Source organism: Platalea leucorodia (genome assembly GCF_965183815.1).
Source record: "Platalea leucorodia genome assembly, chromosome: 7".
NCBI classification, from domain to species: Eukaryota; Metazoa; Chordata; class Aves; order Pelecaniformes; family Threskiornithidae; genus Platalea; species Platalea leucorodia.
In genome coordinates this window covers 69,015,607-69,031,676 of record NC_138829.1, presented here as the reverse complement: position 1 = coordinate 69,031,676, position 16,070 = coordinate 69,015,607, and the positions used below count along the sequence as shown (strand labels likewise).

General features: G+C 40.2%; 1 protein-coding gene across 3 annotated transcripts in view; it reads left to right on the top strand.

The window, feature by feature from the left end:
* The window catches only part of NAV2 (neuron navigator 2), a gene marked incomplete at its 5' end in the record, with an annotated part of 427,505 nt that overhangs the window by 287,298 nt on the left and 124,137 nt on the right, over positions 1-16,070 (top strand). For 2 of the 3 annotated variants that reach the window (XM_082317338.1, XM_082317337.1), the window contains 3 exons: positions 1,074-1,146; positions 8,606-8,876; positions 13,690-13,847. In XM_082317338.1, the coding sequence (XP_082173464.1) occupies positions 1,074-1,146; positions 8,606-8,876; positions 13,690-13,847 (502 nt within the window). Of the gene's footprint in view, positions 1-1,073; positions 1,147-8,605; positions 8,877-10,403; positions 10,473-13,689; positions 13,848-16,070 lie in introns of all 3 variants that reach the window. The other variant, XM_082317336.1, reaches the window with a different exon arrangement.

Genomic DNA, 16,070 nt, shown 5'->3' with positions numbered 1-16,070 from the left:
AATTAATAAATTAATGTTTGCGAGACGTTCAAACATGGAGACCCTATTTTATCGCTTACTGATTACCATGATAAAAGCAAAAATTACTCAGTGGTATCATCCAGAAGTCTTCTGTGTAACCACACATGAAGCACATGATACTTCCTAAAATGTAGTTCCTTGCAGCTTCTTGAGGTGTCCAAGTGTAGGCTTCTGCATAGACGTGCAGTGGGGTGAAGGGGGGGCTGGCATCTCCCTGCATCTTCTGAATATGACAGCAGAGCTTTGGTGGGAGCTTGGTGGGAAACTAGGTGTGAAGCTACTGCAAGATCTCTATCGTGATGTTGAGATATAGGGGAAAGAATGCCTGACTCGTCCAGCCCTTCTGGAGTTCACTTTGTTGGGTAGGGTTTGAATGCAGTCTGTGTACGGCAGCTGTAGTCACTGACAGTCAGACTTGTTGTGCAGAAGACCCTACCTGGTCAAAATTCATTTTATCCTGTGCAGTTTAATGCTGTTGTACCATCTCTCTGAAGGGCAGGAGTTGCCCCGCAGCGAGCGACCAGGGTTGCCTGTCATTTCTGACACGCGGAGGATGTCGCGAGTGACCGTTTTTTGGATTCCAGCTGAGGTTTCCAGTTACAGTTTTTATATTTGACTGCTTTTGTGGCTGGAAACTTTTGCCAGCTGTCCACTTAAGAGCAAGTGGCAATCTGCCTTCTCAAGCATATGTGGCTTCCATGTTTATTTTCGGTTTCGTGTTTGTTATACTTATTGTAGGTTTAAAATCCTGGCATAACATCCTTGACCCTGTAGTAAGATACGTAGCGATCCTCTTTCGTGGTTAGAGTATTAAATAACTTGCTTCATGCAAGTACAAATAACAGAAAGTCCCGACCCACATAATACTCGAGCAATTTAGGACTTTAGTAACTGAGGAGGTTTCATATTATGGTTTCCACATAATGAGCAAAGGGACTTTTTATGTGATACAAAGGCTGAGTGCAATAAAGGGTGGCGGGAGACAAGAGTAAACAATTATTACAATGCATTTTCTTTTTGTGTCTCCTGTTTGTTTGTTTGTTCTTGAACAGATTGAAAACATAGATGCGTGCCTGAGTTTCTTGGCTGCTAAGGGAATTAACATACAGGGGCTGTCAGCAGAAGGTGAGTCAATCGATCGTTTAAAATTTCATTTGAAGTGAGGAACCCGAATTACTGCTTGTGATTGTAACCAGCACGCGGAGTGTCATGGAAGATTAATATGGATAATTAGACTTTTGACAGTCTTTATTCCTTTTTTCCCCACCTCAGTACGAAAGGTAGGTAAAAATATATATCTAATATCCGCACAGCTGACTTGTAAAAATAATCAATGAGACTGAATTAGAATTCAGTTGCTTTTTTGTTTCTTTCTGTTAAAAAACAGAAATTTCTCGTGTAAGTTCTATAATTGGCACATTGATCAGAGTGTAGATTTTACAGCTATTTAAAGCGAACTGCTGGTGGTTGTTTGCCTTTTGAGAGAGAAATGTGTGTCCTCATTTTTTATTTATTCTCTTACCTGAAGAAGTATTTGGCTCTCTTTTCTTTAAAAAAGAAAGTTTTGGGGTTTTCTTGTTGTCTTTTTTTTTTTTTTAAAGTTTGTTTCCAAATGCACAAAACAATAAAATCCAAATGTTTTGACCCAAAACAAAAAAGACATTTTGACCTCTAATTAATCACTCTGCTTTTGAAGAGCACCAGAATTTTCCTGAAACCCAAACGTGACTCAGCGTGCTGTATTGCTTTGTGCCAGTCCGTGATTTATGTCAGGCAGTATGGTACCTTTTGGCTCAGAAGCTGTTTAACTGCTGTCTTATTAAGAGATCAAACAGATTTCTGTCATCCTTGGCGCCAGCTTTCACTTATGCTTTCATTTAAATACGCTGGAAAAGCAATTGGCTTCGGTAGCGGCTAAGGCAAACTTTGAATATATTATATGACATCTCCTTCAGAGCTTCACAGAACAAATAATTGGATGTGTGGCACCAGGTGAGACTTTAAGTTAGATTTGGTGACTAGGTCTCTTTGCAAACGTAGTTTTGAGGAGGAGGTTATATCATCAAATCATGCGTGTATGTTCGCTTGTGTGCGAATAACCTAATTGCCTCTATGTTTAAAGCTGTGTGTTCCTCCTCTGAAGGAATCCTATAGCTCCAACAAGGACGGCAGGAAAGGATGTGTAGGTGTGGTGGGCTGACCCCGGCGGCAGCTAAGCACTGGAGAGAATAGGAAGAGCAAAAGTGAGAAAACGCGTGGGTCGAGAGAAAGGTGGTTTAATGCGTGAAGGAAAGAGGAAGGGAAAAACAAAACAAGCGTGCAAAGGCAATCGCTCGCCACCTCCCACAAGCAGACAGGTGCCCAGCCAGTTTCCAGGCAATGGCTACCTCCCCAACGCCCTCCCGCCACCCACCTCCGTTTTTATTACTGAGCATGACGTCATGTGGCATGACGTATCCCTTTGGGCCGCTGGGGTCACCTGTCCCGGTCGTGTCCCCTCCCAGCTTCTGGCCCACCCCCAGCCTGCAGACTGGGGGAAGGCAGTGTGGGGAGAAGAGGTGGCCTTGACACCGTGCCAGTATTGCTTAGCAAGAGCCTAAACACTGGCAGCTGATCAACACTCTTCTAGTCACAGATCCAAAAGCCAGCACCATGCACGTTATGATCATGGTTTGAAATCTTAGCTGAAGCACACGTTCCCTTATTGATGGTAAATGATGTTTATGAAATGTATTCCAGACAACCACTGTGGACGAACTTTATGGTGAAACCATCATGTACACAAGTTTTATATATATACATTACATTTAAAAAAAATTACAAAAATATAAAAACTTTCATAAAAGTACTATAAAATTAAAGCTATTATTTTTTTAAAACCTCATAAAAACTACAGTTTAAAATTCCATTTTGACAATTTGGAAAATAGCTTAAAGAATTTGTTGCTGTTCTCTAAAGGAAGCCCCCTACCTCATCTTAGTGTATGGGATCTTACAAGCCACTTGAAAATGTGTATTTGAAATGTAATTTCACTAAGTTTGAGGTGGTTTCTAAGTGTGGAAAGCAAAGTATCAGATGTATAGTACACGTTTTTCTAATTTCTAACCTGCTGTTACCACAACTAGTCGGAGAAGAGGGGGCTGAAGGTTAGCTCTCTTTTCCTGTGGTGTATCCGTAAGCTGGGTTAGAACACCAGTAATAAATATCTTCCTCCAAAGAGAAGCTTTAATATGGTCAGCACAAGTACTGCCTGCATTATGTGCCTCAATAGCTCCGTTATAATCGGAAGGATTCATGTCAAGAAAAGAAAGTATGAGCTAAAACTTTGAACAGCGGAAAGTTTGTTTACCAGAAATGGTTAAAAAGAAAAGGCAACCGAGTCCATAGTAAAAGCCAATTTTGACCTTGACATGATATGTAAATATTGTAAAAACGTAATAAATGTCACGTTATTTACCTGTCTTGATACAATGCAAAATCTAAGAAAAATAGCAGATTAGTTGATGGGAAGACTGTTTCTGTGTGCAAAGTTGGCAGCGTAGTGTTGTTTGCGCTGGGGAAGGGACAACGTGATTAAAGTCCGTTGCTCTCCCGCCGACTCACAAGGCAGACTCAGCAGGACATAGGTTATCCCATTGCTTCGCTGATTTTGTATTTCTTCCTTTCTTTTATACTGTCTAGGAATTAACATATTAAATCATAGGGAAGCTAAGAAGAGACCACTAATGTTTGCTGCCAACACAGGAATAAGAACATTTTCTGGCTCCATCACTAACACTGAAGGAAAAGTGACAGCTAGAGAGGGGGGAGGGAAGGAATGTTTTTTTATAAAATGAAGTTAAAAGACTTGAATTCAACAATAAATTCAATTTCTGTTCTTAGTCACTCCTTAACTGTGCTGAGAAAGGAGGCTGAACAAAAGAGAACACAGAATCACTTAAAATGAGGAGTGCCATAACCAAGCAAGCCCGTGTTTCTGTGCAAGTTGCCAAGACCTGCTAGGTCAACTGCAAATAACTTTGTTTACTTCACTGGCAGATCCTCATCTAGGAGGAAGCAGAAGATTGTTATTGCTTCCAAATGGGAATAAACATTGAAGTCTCTCCTGGGTTGCTTGAGAACACGTATTTTTCAATAGTGCAGTTTTAGCATGGAGGGAAGTTAATGATTCAAAACTGGAATTTGGATGGCTCCTAAATGTTGAAATAATGTGGGACTTCATGTATCATATCCTTCCAGTCTTAAAAATTCCTGCTTTGATATGTGCGTGCCACTTAGACATAGTCTCTTTTTAATGGATTTATACAGTGAAGATGCTAAGGATCTGCAATCACTGATGATGATCATGCTATGCTAGAGACAGGCCCCCTTCCCCAGCAACGTGGAGCCAAAAAGGCATTCCCTTCTCAAAGTTTCTTAAATCCTAAAATCTCCATTTGTGGTTACTAAAGAAAACTATGGGGGATGCTGGAAAATTCTTTTCCCTTCTTGCTGCAATTTTTTATTGTCCATCGTTTTGAGCTGCCTCTCCTTACCCGTTCTCTTAAACTTGTTTCCATGCCAAGCTGGGTTTTAGACTCCTGGAATTGCAGCTGCCCAGCTAAGTTTCCCCCCTTCACACAGTATCTCCTCGCTGCCAAGATTTTGAAGATTATGGAGAAGGTAAATGTGCAGTAGAAACTCAAATTGATGTCATAGGTAGCAGTTGCACCTCTTCTGGGTAACAGATTGGCTGGATAACGATCAGCTGAGCAAATCATGAAACCATAAAGTGATGAAAGAAAATGTCTCGCTAGACTTTGGAACAACCACGGTTCAGCTTAGACTTTTGCCTCTGAAATGACATTCACGCTTCTGTAGGTACATGAGTTTCGGTGTGCACGCTCTGCAGTTCATCCACTGGAATTTTTGTTGCCGCAGCACAAATATCCCACAGCGCTATTTTAAGCATACCTGAGTAGGGCACTTACCATGCTGCCAGATTTTGATGATAGCACACTGAATGCAATTATATACGGTCTTCAAAAAATTACTCTTTAATTATCAAAAAACGCCTGCAGATCTAGTGTGTGTGTGTGGTGGGAATTAATTCCTTCTTGCCTTTCCCTTCCTCGTTTCTACGAAATTCTCAATATTGTTCATATTTAGATCACATTCCTCAGTAGAGTCTCCAAAGTTCATCCCAGAGCTGTTTTGGTAGCTTTGGATCCCTAAAGTCAGCTTAGAGGCCAGCCAGCCTAGAGCATGTGCTGGCTGAGGTTGAGTCTGTCTGTCTGTACTTCATGGTGTGTCCTGGATCAACTGTGAAGTATATCTACTTCTCAGCATTTTGTCTTAAATTCAGACCTGCTTGTAGTTTATTTTGGCCCTTTTTCTCCGCTCCCATCATTCACTGTGGACAGAATTGTCTAACTTTTTCATTTTGTCCTATTCAGCAGACCATCTTGTCTCACCTCTTCAATGACCTAAGAAGGGTTGATGGGGACTGCGTGCAGAATCCCTCAGAGCTCAACCATAGGAGACTAGTGCAAAGTGACAGAAGCAGGCACCTACTATCTTTAGGGGTGAATAGTACGTATATACAATAGCCCTATTTTCTGGCAGGACAGGTGTAAGCTAAGAAATGTGCAGTGATTCTTGTACTCCTGCTAGCCAGGTTGGCTGACCAGTCTAGTCCATGTAAACTAGTTCTGTTTTTTCTAGTCCCACGTGCTTTACAGAATCAGATACAAAATAAGCTTTACAGATGCAGATGCAAACAAGCTGGACTAAATAAGTGATAGACAATTTTTCTTCTTCGTTCGTTTGCTTTGATCTGTATTCTGTGCATAATGAGTAATTTATGATTTGCAGAAATTTCATTCTTTACCTTTTCTTTGTCCTGAACCTTTTTTTTTTTTTTTTTTTTTTTAATTTATACTGAGTCCAGTGTATTTTTGTGAAGACAGAGAAGGGTGATTGGCAAGCTACAGTGGTGGAAGTTCCAGCTGTAGACGAAACAAGCAGTAACGGCGATATTCCAGTATGGAAATTTCCAAAGGGTAGATTTGTGTGGATTCTCTGAAAACCAAATTCCAGTTTCCTCTCAAATGTGTAGAGTGTTTGTTTCAAATATACAAGACGAGTCATTTTGGGCTCCAAATTCAAAATGGGTGGGTGACGTGCCTGCCCTTACCCAAGTTAATATGCACCTTGAAGGTGACGCAGGGACGGGAGGGGGCTTAAAGCAGGAAGCGGGTGAGGCTCTGCGCTGGTGGCAGAGGGCAGCGAGGCTGCAGTACTCGCTGAAATACTCTTTTTGTACAAAGTGCAGGGGCAAACTGCCAGGTGAATTACCTCAGCCTGTCTTTAAGATAAGAGAAACAAAACTACCTCTGGAAGGCCTGTTTGAAATATTTTGCTTAAAACCCAGAGGGAAAGAGAATGCTTCTTTCAAAACTCATTAAAAGTGTTTTTCTTTTGATTATTATTTTTTGGTTACCTTAGAAAAATGTCAAAAGCAGGTGGTTGTTCTGATGGATACAGCAGAAGATATACAGACATAGAAATCAACAGGGTTTAGGTGGGGTTATTGGTATTATTGCCTCTCACTTCACAATGACATCAAGTCCAATTGCATAGAGCTTTGCTAAGTTTAAACATGCAGACCCATGGTAATTTCTTTTATCTTCTGGCCTGCATTTGTGCAGTTAAGCTTCCCAGTGCCTCTGGCTCTGTTTAGTTATGCTTCGGCCTGTGATTAAGTGCTACTTGCCGTACAATTCCCAGGAGTAATTTGAGTTCTTTACTGAAGATAAGGAGATCCTTTTTATTGTGCTTTGCTGTCTTTTGTGTCTGTTTTACTTTATTCTCTACTTCTATCCGTGTCCTCCCTAGCTAAACACAGGCAGATCAGAGAAGGACCCTGCCTGCTGCAGATGCTGATGGCAGTGGGAGGAGGCTGGGTTTGTGGCGTGACACCGCATGGGAGCAGGAGCGGACTGGGAAAAGGGGAAACCGGCAGGATTCATTGGGACCCCACTGTCCAGCAAGAGACTAAAACTGGCTAAGAAAACTAAGGAAGACAGAAAATGGCTGCTTAGGGGCCCTGGGATTGATAATTATTTAAAGAAGGGAACAGGGGCGGTGATGGGAAAGAGCACTGGTGGAGGGGCCAGGCTGCAGGGAGGAAAAAATGGGTATGGAAATTTAGTCAAGAAATAGGAGAGGAAAGGAAGGGAATGCCCTAGGTCTGGGTGATGGCCGGGACCACTTAGATAAGGTCTAGGAGTTGCTGAGGAGATGGGCGTGGGCCAAAACAAAATTAAGAAAGAAAGTAAATTAAATTAGGGGCTAGGAAGAAAAGGTAGATCGAGGCACAGATAGACAAGGAGACCAAAGCTGGAAGCTGGTATAGAAAGGGGGGCAAAATTTTTAAGCTGTGAGCCTGAGATTTGCTGGGTAAAGGGCTTGGGGTTAAGAACAGAAGCTTGTTACACAGCAAAGATGAGCGATGGGAGCAGAAATGTGGCTGGGAGAGGGAATAAAGGGTAGAGCAGGACCCCTTACAAAGTCAGAGCAACCTTTCAGCCAGAACTGGGAACAGAAATAAAAATTCTGATTCTCCTTTTTGTGCTTGGCCACTGTCTTGCTACATGTCCTTTTTTCCCCCCTTGCCCTAATCCATGTAGAGGGATTTAAAAGCACAGGGCAACAGTAAGTTTTATTACTTCAAGTGGTTATATAGTGCATGCAAAAGTTCAATGTAGCTTTTTTAATTCACTTTTTTAATTTAGGAAATTAAACATGCTAAATAATTAAGTCATGGTACATTATTAAGGTTGTCTGCAAGACTGAATTGGTGCTCTTGCATATTAATTACGATACAGCTGTTAACTGCATGTTCTGGTACCTCTTTATTTTCATATTTCTGTTTGGTTTTACATTTTTGCATTTGATATTGCATAGAAGAACAGGATGACTTTTAGGAATTGAAATGTTTATTCATTCACTGTCAAGCTATCTTTAGGTACCTTGGGTATCCACTCTTTTATCGGCTTGTGATAGTATCAAACTGGTAATTATCTGGTTTAATACAGCTATTTCACCCAATAATCATATTTTCTAGTGCAAAATTTGCATCAGATTTTCTTAGTGGAAACAATTAGTCTGATATTCCAGAAATGATATAATACTGTGTGATAATTGAGTAGCTTCTCCTCGTGCAAATTTAGGACTGAGAAATCATTTACAGTGTGATGTTGTTAATACACTTGTTGTTGCGGGGTTTTTGTTTGGGTTACTTTAATTTAAAGGAACTATTTAAAGCAACTATCTTTTTAAGCACACTGGCGTTAATACACAGACTAGAGCAGAAATGGAAGACATTGTGCAGTCACCTCAGGGGAGAAATTAGTTAGTTATTTGTCGTTGGTGCTCACTGGGAATCAGCTGTAATGCTGATTAGATGTGCAGAAAGCCTGTCATATCCTAAAGGAACTGAGTTGAGACCGCGTTGTGAAGAGTGCAGTGGCTGCCTCGCCGCACTGTCGGAGAGAAACAGCAGCTGGTGGCTGACGAGTGACTTCTGAACATTGCCTTACAGAAATCAGGAATGGGAATCTAAAGGCAATCTTGGGCCTTTTCTTCAGTTTATCTCGATACAAGCAACAGCAACAGCAGCCACAGAAACAGCAACCACAACACCATCCATCCCAGCAACCTCCTCCCCCAGTGTCCCAGCAAGCAGGACCTCCATCCCAGTGCCAGGTCGGGCTACCGCAGCAGCAGGTGCCGGCTTCGCTCCAGACTCCGTGCCAACAGCCCCTGCAAGCTGCGCAGCATCAGTTCAAAGCACAACCAGAAATGCAGTCAAGGTGGGGAAATCTCCTTTAAGTTTTTTTTATTATTATTGTTTATTTCTTTTTTTTCTTCTTGTTAAAGGTCTTCAAAAGCCAAAAAAACTTTTTTTCTTTAGTTCCACTCTAGAATAAACAGTGTATTGGAAATCGAGTGCTGGGTAGCAGTTGACTTCACACCTTTGGAAATCAAAATAAATGTACTTAATACGTTCTCTGTGCTGGAAATATGCAGTTCAATGGGTGTAAAATATCTGCTAGACCAAGTAACCACAGTATTTTATAAGGACATTTTTCTCAGTAGTCCTTTTGCTTCTTTCTACTCACAAAGCACGTATATCATTGCCATTACAGAATATATACTTTGGGCATGTGAAAACCAACTTTGGTTCTCAGTTTACAAGAATTTCAGTCCTAAGAAGCGGAAGGCTCTGACAGTGGTAAAAGAAATAGAGCTCATTACGGCTGGTGACAGTCAAAATCACATCGAGGCTTATTGGTCAAAAATAACATGCTGCTGGCTTACCTGAAAAATAATTTTCACAATTGGTGTTTGTTGGCGCTCTGAGACCAGAATACAGATAAGTAGAGAGAGTCTTTGTCCCTTGACTGTCTTTAATCCTAGGGGTGCTCTTTCCAGGTTAGAATAAAAGCAATTTATGAAGGCAGTACCACCATGAACACATGTACAGCCTTGTCTGACCCTTCCACTGCTAGGAGCGTGAGGCTTTTAGTGGGGATAAGTGGCCAGGATTAAAGGCTAAAGCCATATTTGCACAATTGCTAAAGTATGAAGGCTTTTTTTTTTTTTAATATCTCAAGTTAAGGCTTATTTCTGTTAAAATAACACATAAGGCGAACACTAGCTTAAGTGCTGCTTTATGAGAAGTATAAACAGTTTAAATGAGGCCTTCCACATGAGACTACTGAGAGCTTACTTGGTTTTTGCTTATGTCTTTCTTCATGAATCGTGCTTTTGGGTGGAAACAATGTTTTTGTATAATTGAAATAGTGTTGCTACAGCATGTGTAAACTTTTACAGGAAATAATAACTGTAAAACAAAGATGTATTTGAACATATTTCTGCAACTTTTCTGTCAAAAACATGCAGAGATGCTTGGGACCATTTGAATATTGCTTTGATATTTTCAGTCCATTATGTGGATTGTGCTGGGTTTCAAATAATTCAAAAATATCTAACCTGAAGGGCTTAAATGTCATGTTTTCTTAGTATATGCTAAAGTGAAATTGCTCAGATTCTGCAGAAAAATACATATAATAAAAGATTGAGAAAGAAAAGAGTAATAAAGTTGGGGTTTGCATGCAGAATTGCTTGTTCAGTACTCTCTAAGAATTAATTCATTTCCAATTTGAGGAGTTTTGACATGAAGGTATACTTAGGCAAGAAGCTTTTTTTTTCCTGTAAAATTCATAAAAACTTTTTCCTCCCTTAAACTAGTTACTAAGTTCCGTGGCTTAAAAAAAAAAAAAAAAAAAGTTTCTCTGTTCAATGTTATCTTCCGCTTTTTCTTTCCTGTCATACAGTGCATCTCCCAGGGACTCATCTCAAAGCAAAATCATCCGATTCACTCTTGGTCAGAAAAAGTCTTCTAGGTTAGCACTTCTTCATCTTCTGCAAAGCATGAATAATCCTTTTGCAGTATTTCTGGATGCATGTGTAGGGTTCCCATTGAAAATATTTACCTCCCTGTTTGCAACTAGGCTTTTTACAAACAGCTGAAATGTGGAAGCGTCAGACGTATTTTAATTTTTTTTATTTTTTTTCAAGGTGTGGAATGCATTTTGGCCGGCAAGAAAATAATTCGGTTTTCTTGTCCTTATGAGCTTTTACTTTTGAGAACAAAACATGGTTCTGGGAGTTCTCTCCCCACTCTACCCATCTGTATTAGTTGTATTTAGACCTGCATTATTTGAAACTAGCATCAGGCCAGTGTCTGAGCTAGGAAGGAGAGCATCACATGCACCGTGTGGGCCCAAACAGTGGGTCTGTCTCATCAGAGCTCCTGCATTCCCCAATGCTCTGAAGCTGAGCATATCTAATGTCCCTGAAAATTATTAATAGGTATTTCAGTCAATTTTTTTCCTGAATCCCAGCATGACTTGCATGCCAGCTCCTGTGACCATCTCGTCTCAGTGATGATAAAGGTTGCTGTGTTATTAAAGTGGTTATTAATCATGTTTACTTTTCCTACTATTATATATTAAAATGTTTTACGAGGGGTTTTTATATAGTTGTATGTTGGTAAATTATACTATACCATTTTTGCTAAGCTCGTGAACTATTACTTATGATTTTTATTCAGCTTGGCAAGTTTGTATAGATTGTTAGTTCTGCTGTATAATTTGGATTTATTTCCCCCATCTTATTTCTTTTATGACAGCAGTGAAGGTCTGCAGTATAACCCCTGTTAAAATGTCCCACATTTCCTTTTCATGTTCTCTCTTGATCATAATTATGGCTTGACAGTTCGTATTTGCCTAGAAGAGGTGCTGAAGTGCAGTAATGGAGAGTATTCTCCATGCTCGGTACCTTGTCTCTAATAGCAAGAAGCTAGAAACGTCTCCCTGGACCTGGTTTTTTCCCCTAGATTTCACAGGCACTGCTGTGAAATATCTTGGCCTAATACCAAAAGCAGGGGCTTAAAATCAGTCAGTTAAACTACAGGGGGGGAAAAAAGTCAGAGACAAATGATATCTTCTTTAAGAGTGTTTTTAGCATGTATGGTTTTTTATTCTCCTTATGTTTTTATTGGCAGTGACAATACTGACTTGAATCAAAAGCTTGTCACTTCTTGAGTGGTCACATGGCTTGAGTAGCTTTTTTTACTTTAAAATGTGAGAGATTTGCGAAACCTGTGTGGGCGTGTGTGGGCAGCCTTTTCTTGCCCATCGGTACAAGAACATTCTCCCTTCCTTCCTGCCAAGCCCTGCTGGAAAGCCCCTGCCCAGACTGGGGGCTCTAGTAGCCTTCCTGCGGCGGTTGGCCCATACTCACAGTGTTTTATCACCGGGTGGAAACTTTCAGCTGAGGTATCTTGTGCATCCTTCGTACCCATAGGAAGCCTAGCTCATTTCCTATTAAGCAAAACAAACTCTTAATGAACTTTCTTGTCTCGGTGACTTCCAAGTTCTCAAAAACAACGTTTGTCCCTTGTTTGCCTCTGCTTCTTCCAATAGTCTCCTCTACAGTGGATGAAGCATCTCTGGGGTGTTCTCCTTTACGCCTTGCTGTAATGATGAGTATGTACAACTTTCTAGCACCCCCCAGTGTTGAAAAAGGCTGGATAAATTGAGGGGCTCGTCTAAAAGGCTTCAGCAAAGTCAACCTCAGAACCATGATGTGTTGTGGCAGATCTGTGGTGGTTTGAGTTTGTAAATTAATTTTTTGTTTTGTATTCGAATGATGCCCTTATGTCTTATCCTCTTCTGAGCTTTGAAAGCATGTGCATGCCGCTGCTGACATTTTTGCTTTTTTCCTTCATGTTTCTTTTCATATTTCCTATTTCTTCACCAGTCTTGGAGAAGTCAGTTTATTTAGGAAGCCCTGCCAGCCTCCTTCCTGGCTTCTCTGCCTTCCCAGAGGCACAACGGTGATTTGGCCGGTCGCATCCCCATTCTCTCTGACAACTGGGACTTCTTCATTTTAGCCTATTATTGGCACAAGTTATTTACGACAATTAGATTTTGTGTTTTATATAAAGAAGTTTTAAAGAGATTCTACTGTACAGAATAGCCCCTTTCATTGCTAATGTAGGTGACATGAACTGGTTCTATCTTTTAGTCTTTAATGTGATGTCCTTGCTTTTCAAAACAGTGAGCTGTTTCACTAACTCTCTTCAGTATGCATTTTGAGCAAATACCAAATCTTTCAATTTTTAACATTTCATCTATCTGGAATGTAGAAATATGTGCTCATTAGTGCACAAAATACAGTGCAAGCATGGAAACTTTATGTACAAACTTTGACTTTGAAGGACTCAAACACACATACTATTCTGAGATGTGATGCCAGTGGCTTTCCTAATTCTGTTGGGCTTTGTAGAAAAGTCTTACCCCTCCCCTTTTGCCTGAAAAGCATGAGTAGTATCCCTCCCCGTCTGCTTACTCCAGAATCCTAACTACATTTTTTTTCTAGGTAAACGCCTAAATCTTGTAAATACAGGCTACAGTAAGGAAATGCTGGATGAGATTGACCCAGTTTAAACCAGAGGCTTATTCCAGCTCACTGATACTGTGGTTGCTGTAAGAGGGAGAACTTAAGCTTTGTGTTGCCTCTTTGTAGGCTCACATAATTAAACCAAGTTAAGGTTTCGCTGGGCTTGGCTGCCAGGCTTTGTAGTTTTCAGAGCAGAGGTGTGATGTGCTTCTCTACAAGGGAGAAGGCAGCCATGTTCTGTGGCGTTGTTATTTCCAAAATGAGGGTAGCCTTTATGTGTCCAGCAATCTGGTTTAAGAACAGTAGTGTCTGACTTAGTCTTAACCTCATACCGGTGGTTAAGGTTCCACTGAATTTACTTGCACTGAATTTACTTGCAACTAATTCTGATTCACAAGATTTATAGGAAGTGACCATTTATTTTGGCTCAGGGTTGGTTTTTTTTCCTGATGTAAAACAGTTCAGACTGTAGCTTGTTTTGCCATATTTTTCATCTAGGATGATTTTTTGATTTGTTCTTATAAAAGAACAGAGTCTTATGAGTATATATTTGTGGTATTGATCCTTTTGTTTTCAGCTTATGCATGGTATTCCATAGTTTCTTTCCCAGAGTGTTTTTTAAGTATATTAATCGTATTGTAATTCTTCCATCAGACTTCCAGGCCCCACCACGAGGGTGTCCGCTGCAGGCAGTGAGGCCAAAGCTCGTGGTTCTATTAGTGCCAACAATCGACGCAGCCAGAGCTTTAACAATTACGACAAATCTAAGCCTGGACTTCCCCTTCCAACACCAACAAGTAGCAATGACAAAGGTAAGCGCCTGAGATTTTGACATCCTCAGATTTTTCTTAACGGTGGCTTTGTTCGAGGGAAATTGAATTTTCCATTAAGTTCCAGAAGTTGTAAGACTGTGTCAGAGCTGTGTGTTGCAAACATGACATTTACAGACCAAAAACCAGCTGGCTTTTCTTGAAAAACATGTAGTCCTTCTTTAATATAACCAAAGTTGTGACTTACTGTCCTGAAGGTACATGCAAAAAATAGCTTCAAGAAAAAGTGGCACTGGTAAAACATGTTTTTTCATTTTTCTCCAAGCACAGATAAAGGGGAGTGAATTAATTAAAAAAAAAAAAAAAAAAAGACGTTTTGAGGAGTAGTTTGACAGGAATGAAAAATGGCCATTAAAGATTTTTTCAAAGTTTTTATATAATAAATAGTACCATTTGTTTTCCTTTCCTCCACTATTGTGGAAGATCCTTTAAGTTACAAAAGTACATGATTTAAATCTAATTTCAAGAATTGTATAGCATAGGGTTTGAAGGCAGGAAGATGTTACAGTTTTATAAATGCTGCAGTGAAACTATGTCTATGGCAGTGCATCAGGAATGCTCAGTACCCTGTTCTGTCTGAAGAGCTGCTTTTTTGAGTGACATTTAGTGACTTTGTGTCCATTCACTAAGCTAGGAATCTGACAGCATTCATTAGCTTGAGTTTGTAGCTCTGAGCTCTGTAACGCAGCATTTACCAGCGGAGTTTTGGGGGATGTGACTGGTGAGAACTGAGCAAATCACTCTAGTCTGATAGAGTCGAATTGTTGGCGTAGGCTGGCAGCTAATTCTGTATCCTTAACAAAGTCATTGCACTTAGGAAGATAGTTCAGCACTGGATTTCAGTATGATCTTCTTGCCGTGACTTGGCAGTCGCGCCCCTTAGGCTCAAGTCTCCTTGGTGTCTATGCATAACTTCTATTAACAGTAATGAGGATTTTGCTTGAGGGAAAAATAGTGGTCTGGTTCAACTTGCCTGTGATTCTTGTGCTTGTTTCTTTTCAGGAAATTGTGGTTTTCTTTCTCTAGAAACTGTTGTCCTATGACTGCTTGTCATTAGATTTGGGAGTATTACCCCACCTAGCCACTACAGCCCAAAACCTCATCTTGTGATGATGGCAATGGAGGGCCCTCAGCATCCTCCAGAGACATTCTGAATCACCCTGATCAGACCTTGTATAAGAAGAAAACTACATTCACAGCTGAATAATATAATTATTGTATTTATATTATAATACATGAGCATAATATGCTAATAAATTAGCAACATACTACCTTGGTAAGTCCATGCTTACTATTTTAGAAGGCACAGTATATAAACAGTAATGATTTAAGTGTAACATCAGCACGTAATAGTAATCTCTCAATCTGAATTAGAGCTGGGTTTCAGTTAAAAGAACAAGCTGACAAGTTACGGCATGAGCAGTAGAACCGATGAAACCTTGTTTTCCTGCGTAATATCTCCCCGGTCTCCCTCTGCCCGCTCTTTTGCTCATGTCCCCTAACTACTGGACTGGGGGGAGGCAGTGTGGGATGTGTCTTGTCCTGATGTGTGTGTTCAGTGGCTAGATGATCCTTACCTGCGTATGGATGGTATGCTGTTAGGCTGCACTGAAGAGAGAACTTGAACTATCTTGGCTTTTTCTCAGTTTACCAGGATTACTAAATAAGGAGAAAAAGAAGAAAGAAAAAAAACAGTCTTCACACATACAATAATTTGTAAACGGAGTACCTTAAATATCAACTGCTTTCAGGCAGACAGTTCTGTGAACCCTCATTCCTCATTATAACCCATCGCTTCAGAAAGATATAAGCTAGTTGCTGAAGAAGCATACAAGATCATCTACTTCCTATGAATGTTACAAGTGACTGAAAGAAAAAAGGTTGGGTTTTAGGTTGACAGCCTACATAAGTTGCATTAAATACTCAGAATTTTGCTCTGGTCAAAATTTCCAGTCATAAATTATGGTCTTAAAAAAAAATAATGAGGGCTTATGTAAGTTGAACTTGAACTTTACTTAAAAATATAATCATGACACAAAGTTGGTCTGCATCCATGAGAAACAAAAGCAGTTGGTCTGACAAATTTTTGGCTTATTTTAAGTTAATTGTAACGTTGCCAGACAAAGTTTATTGTCAAAGTGTTAAGACAATTCAAGTTTTCTGACCTATGTCCTGTATTTTGCCTAAGGAAATGAGACTTAGATG